Source organism: Trachurus trachurus (assembly GCF_905171665.1).
Source record: "Trachurus trachurus genome assembly, chromosome: 1".
Classification (NCBI taxonomy): domain Eukaryota; kingdom Metazoa; phylum Chordata; class Actinopteri; order Carangiformes; family Carangidae; genus Trachurus; species Trachurus trachurus.
In genome coordinates this window covers 26,226,590-26,232,589 of record NC_139891.1, presented here as the reverse complement: position 1 = coordinate 26,232,589, position 6,000 = coordinate 26,226,590, and the positions used below count along the sequence as shown (strand labels likewise).

Sequence of the window (6,000 nt, the reverse complement as noted above, 5' to 3'; positions counted from 1 at the left end):
ATAGCGTGGTGAATGTGCAGGTCACAACTTGTCCACCAGAGCGTTTTGGAGTTGTTGGATTGTGCATTTGATGAGTTTGATGAGGGAAACCAAGAAATCCCATTAGCCTCCGTAGCGTAGCTCTGAGCAGCTCGCGGCTCTGCTCCGCCGTTCTAAAAATAGCTTGCACTGACAATTCAAGGTAACGAACCTACTGCTATGACTATAGGGATTATGGCAATGGGCCAATTTGCCAAAATGTTGAACTATCCCTTTAAGAGACTCATGTTGATTGTTTGCTATCTGTAATTGCATTCATTGAAACTGAGAGAAAGCATGGACACACTGGTTTCTGATGATATAAAGCTTAGATTTGACTTTTACGGCTTATCAACAGCTGAGCAAATGCCGAGAGAGAAACTGGAGGTTGAGGAAACGAGCAGTGATGTCTGTCTGTCTGTCTGTCTGGTTTTTGTTGTGACTGGCTGAACTTCCTGTCAATCAAACTGTGTGTTATCGCTGTGTGATGATCGATGTTCACTCACTGTGCTGTGTTGTGTTGCTGTGTGAGCCTTAACTCTGTCCCACATGGTTTGAACGTGTGAGCATTTTGGCGATCCTGCTCAACTGCGTGACTCTAGGGATGTTCCAGCCGTGTGGCCACACCCCCTCCTTCCTGCAGGTAAAGCACACACACACACACACACACACACACACACACACACACACACACACACACACACATGCATGCACACACTGATCTTTCTGTGGTTGCGACCTGAATCTAACCTTAACCTTAGAGCAGCCATTTCTAAATACAATTAATCCACACAACCACAGAAAGACACACACTCTTACACACACACGATCTGAAATTACAAACTAATTATGTTCAGCTGTGAGACTTTATTATCATGGGTCTGAAAAGTTTTTTGGTTTAATTTTTTCCCCCACTTAATCAGTTTACGCTAATCCTCTGGGTTTGTGGGTGTGTGCATGTGTGTGCGTGTGTGTGTGTGTGTGCGTACAGACTCTGGATGATGGGATCTTTGCGTTTTTTGCCGGGGAAATGGTGGTGAAGATGGTGGCTCTAGGGGTCATAGGTCAGAACGGTTACCTAGGCGACACCTGGAACAGACTGGACTTCTTCATTGTTATAGTGGGGTGAGTGTTTGACAGACGCACCCACACACCCGCACACACACACACGCACACACACACAAACATGCACATGGACACATGCGCATCTGACATTAAATATGAGCCAAAAGTGTGTGTATGTATCTGTGTGTGTGTGTGTATCTGTGTGTGTGTGTGTGTGTTTTGTGTAAAGCTTAGACACTTGTTTAATGCCAGTTAAATGTCAAGCGTGTGTGTGCGCGTGCTTAGGCGCACCAACAGAAGTGTGTGTGTGTGTGTGTGTAACAGCTCTGCAGAATGACAATCGCATCATTCGGTCCTGGGAGACAGAGGCCGCAGCGATTGGTAGTTAAAAGGCTATGTATCCCGGAGACAGTGCACTGCGTTCTGGTGCTGGATTCCCAGCAGACTCCCAGGATTTGCCAAGGTCAGGCTCATCAACGATGCCAGTGACACAGCAGTGGCTTTCCCTGTTTTGCAGAATGCTGGAGTACTCCCTCGATGGACACAACGTCAGCCTATCAGCCATCCGGACCGTCCGCGTGCTCCGCCCACTGCGAGCCATCAACAGAGTTCCCAGTGAGTTTCTCTCCTCCACACACACACACACACACATACAAACTGCACTGCACTTTTCTTTCTGCATTGTTTTGGCTTCAAGCTGTGCAGCCACATTGGATTTTAAATAAAACAATGACTGAGCTTTAAGTGCTGAAGTTAAACTTATATAATAGTTTTAAAGTATATTGGGTGAACAGTCTGGGACTTTAGGCAGCAGGCAGCAGGTCAAAGACTGTAAAGAGAAGCGGTTTGAATGGTCAAAACTCTGTAATGGATCCAGATTGGAAGCATAAAGCTGAGTTAGAAGTGAAGATGGCTGCAGTTACAGGCACTGGCAGAACATCAGCAGGAAGTACACCAACTATCTGCTGATGTCTGTGGGTTGCAAACTTCAGAAAGACTCTGACTGAACAAAAATATTAAATTTGATGACCGAGCAAGACTTCCTTTAAGTTGTGCGTTAACTGGCCCAATCAACCTCCTGTCTTGCCCCCTTATGATATGCAGAGCGTGCATTAAAATGGAAAATCATAATAAAAACAAAGGACTAAAAAAAGAAATCCTTCTCTGTGCATCTGATTTGAAAAACAACTTGAGCTGAAAGTCAGCCGCCGCATTAGTCACAGCTGAGACAATGAAAAATGTGCCACTGTCCTTGTTCTCTTTGACCACACTGTAAATTCCACTTGGCTTCTTTAACTACCCAAGCTGCTCCGCTAATAACAGCTGCAGCCCTCCATTTATAATAGACATGTGTAAACAAATCAGGACGCAGCGAGCAAAGTCATTGAGACCATTGTGGTGCTTTTTATTTTATTGTTGTCAACAGCTCAGAGCACAAACCGGCCGAGCTTTCCCTCTGCCTGTCGTTTCTTTTTTAACTGTGCGTTTTGACCTTGGCACAACTCGTACAGAGCTCTTGTAAAAAATTTGAGAGTGTGGTTTTTTGAAGTAGCCAAAAGTCCAGAGAGGGGGATCTTGTGCCTGTGCTTTTCAGCAGAGTGAAGTGGAGACTAATTATCAGTGTTTGAACTCTAATTATTTGCTATCCAGTTAATTGCGCTGGTTCAGTCCTGGTCTGCGCAGGGATTTCTCCTGTCGGGGGCCATGCAACACTTCCTGCGACTGACATTTTACTGAATTTAAGTAGTTTAAAGGGATAGTTCAACATTTTGGCAAACTGGCCCATTGCCATAATCCCTATAGTCATAGCAGTAGGTTCGTTACCTTTAATTGTCGGTGCAAGCTATATTTAGAACGGCGGAGCAGAGCCACGAGCTGCTCAGAGCTACGCTACGGAGGCTCATGGGATTTCTTGGTTTCCCTCATCAAACTCATCAAGTACACAATCCAACAACTCCAAAACGCTCTGGTGGACAAGTTGTGACCTGCACATTCACCACACTATGAGATAATAACGGAACGTTACCAGACTGAGTTGTTTTCGTTTTCTAAATTCATGCAAAACCGCTGATGCGCATTCCCGTCGGGGGCAGTTTTTCAGCAAGCAGTCTCTGAATTTACCTCTAAACCGGCTCCGTCTCGTAATGTTCCGTTATTATCTCATAGCGTGGTGAATGTGCAGGTCACAACTTGTCCACCAGAGCGTTTTGGAGTTGTTGAATTGTGTATTTGATGAGTTTGATGAGGGAAAACAAAAAATCCCATTAGCCTCCGTAGTGTAGCTCTGAGCAGCTTGCGGCTCTGCTCCACCGTTCTAAAAATACCTTGCACCGACAATTAAAGGTAACGAACCTACTCCTAAAACTATAAGGATTATGGCAATGGGCCAGTTTGCCAAAAATGTTGAACTATCCCTTTAACTTTTGAGAGTTCCGTGTTGGTGTTTATGCTGTGTGTGTATGTATGTGTGTGTGTGTGTGTGTGTTGGTAGGTATGCGTATCCTGGTGACCCTCCTGCTGGACACGCTCCCCATGCTTGGCAACGTGCTGGCGCTGTGCTTCTTCGTCTTCTTCATCTTCGGCATCGTTGGCGTGCAGCTGTGGGCGGGGCTACTGAGGAACCGCTGTTTCATGGGAGACGATGTCAAGATGTGAGTTTCTATAGTAACCAACCATGCACCCGGCAAATGTTACAACGAGTCGGTGCGTGCGCCACTGGTCTCATTACTCTGAAACCCCCCCCTCGCTTGTGTCAAAAGTTTGCTAACAATCTGATCCTCCATCCACCCTGCTATCGTTTTAAAGAGGAGATCGATATCAGTGATTGGCTGGTTTAGTCGACGCTCTAATCGATGAGCATCACACTGGAACCTCTGCTATCAGAGATCACGAATCAGAGGATTGAGAAGAAGGCCACATGAATGCTGTGTGTTTTTAATCACAGACTCTCAGAGGCGGCTTCCACACACACACACACACCCTCAGATTTTCACCGCTGTTCCCTTGGTGTCGCACTCCATCACCGTTACACCGTCACTCTCGCTCCTGCTCACATGTTCACAAGCACAGTCCCATAATATCAGATAACATGACGTAACGCCGCGTACACCTCCTGACCTCACATCTGCTCAACCATCCTGCTCAGATAATAACCACTGACAGTGTTTGTATCCAGAGGAGCAGGAGGGAGGGGGAGTCGACCGATGCAGGCGATTGATCGGTCATGAATGTGCTCTGTGTGTGTTAGCTACTGCTGTAACTGCCACTAGTAATACTACTACTTCTGATTTATAGTAATGATAAACTATCTTAAAGGGGAATTTCCGTTTTTTTTACAATCTGGACCTTATTTCTAGCATAAAATACGATCATTTACTCACCTAACTTTTGTGTCATTTGGAGTCCTTCACGGTCAGAGATGACATCATCCAGGTCAGAGGTTAGAAGGTCAACCTACAGACCCCGGATGTTGATAACAAGTCACCCAGGACTCAAACGGAAATAGCACTAGCGTATCATAACAAAATATTGGTGAAATGGACGAGTTTCGCGGCAGATAATGTGTTATTTAGAGGCTGCATTCCACTACCCTGTAGACTCGCATTATATGGATATACGCGGCTCTCGGCTGGATCCAATGGGCTCTATGCACAGCTCCACTACTTCCTGAACCTTTGTTTTCTGTCTTACATTATTGGACAAACTGATTAATCCGGGTGTGTCTGAGTAGTCACAATGGTCAGACACACCTGGATTAATCAGTTTGTCCAATAATGTAAAAGACAGGAAACAAAGGAGCAGCATTAAGTTCAGGAAGTAGTGGAGCTGTGCATAGAGCCCATTTCGTCAAAAAGATTTGTAATGACTTATAGTTATAGTTAGTTAGTTATCTGGTTGAGTAAATGATCGTATTTTATGCTAGAAATAAGGTCTTGTAAATAAGGATTGTAAAAAACGGAAATTCCCCTTTAAAGCAGAAGTAAGTGATATATTTGTGTTAATATAAGTCTTAAATAGTTATATCTTCCGACAGCAATCACTTACATAGAGTGTTTGGACTGAAACACGGGTCTCTCAGTCACTCTGCTCTGCTCTGAGCCGAAGAGAAAACATTTATCGTATCCTACAGTTTTTATCCAATGAGGAGAGAGAACGGCATGCAGGGCTGTGTGTGCAGCCAAGGAATGCCGTGAATGTGGTGACGTAGGGACGAGGACTGTTATGGTGCGTTCAAGGAAACTCGTATTTTTCCGACCGTGAAGTCGTACCAGTTCGATCTGGTACGAGTTCACCGGTCGGAAGTTACGAGTGGCCGTTATAGTGACTTTCACAGGTAAAACAGGTCGGAAAAACACGAGTGGGTTGCCTGGAACGCTACAAAGTCGTAAGTTGTGACTTGAAGCTGTAATTTACGATTTCAAAAGCCTGCCTGGAACGCAGCATTAGCGAAAACGACCGGACCACTTACTTCTGCTTTAATCAGCACCTTTGAAAACAATGTTGCAAAGAGAAAATTAAACTATTCAGCAATTAAAAGTACAATCAATGTGAAAAAAGTATAATAACATTAAAATTCAGCAAGATAAAAACAGTAAAATAATTATAAAAAACTGTTGAAGTGGTAAAACTTTTTAATAAAAGGCAAAATTACCACAGTTTGGTCTCAACATTGTAGGGATACAATATTCCTCCAAAACAAAGAGGATTTTTTAATGCTGCTGACAAATGTTTTTTTTCTTCTTACAAAAACTGTATTTACATTCAGATAAAAACTATTCACAGTAACAGATCAAAGATTTAAATAAAGGGGAAACCTCTGGAGAAGAGAAAAAAAAATCAAACAATACTTTAGTTTTCTTTTTTCACATGTTGATACTCAGTACTGTAGATGTTACAGCAGTAAAATGATGCATCAGT

At 43.9% G+C, this 6,000-nt stretch overlaps 1 protein-coding gene across 1 annotated transcript in view; it reads left to right on the top strand.

Annotated features, from left to right (window-relative positions):
* Window positions 1-607: 607 nt before the first annotated feature.
* Window positions 608-6,000, top strand: part of LOC310989482 (voltage-dependent T-type calcium channel subunit alpha-1H-like) — a gene marked incomplete at its 3' end in the record, with an annotated part of 47,020 nt that continues 41,627 nt past the window's right edge. Inside the window, exons 1-4 of the mRNA XM_083976553.1 lie at window positions 608-661; window positions 1,010-1,143; window positions 1,601-1,698; window positions 3,575-3,734. Of these exons, the coding sequence (XP_083832679.1) occupies window positions 623-661; window positions 1,010-1,143; window positions 1,601-1,698; window positions 3,575-3,734 (431 nt within the window). The 5' untranslated portion in view covers window positions 608-622. The remainder of the gene's footprint in view (window positions 662-1,009; window positions 1,144-1,600; window positions 1,699-3,574; window positions 3,735-6,000) is intronic.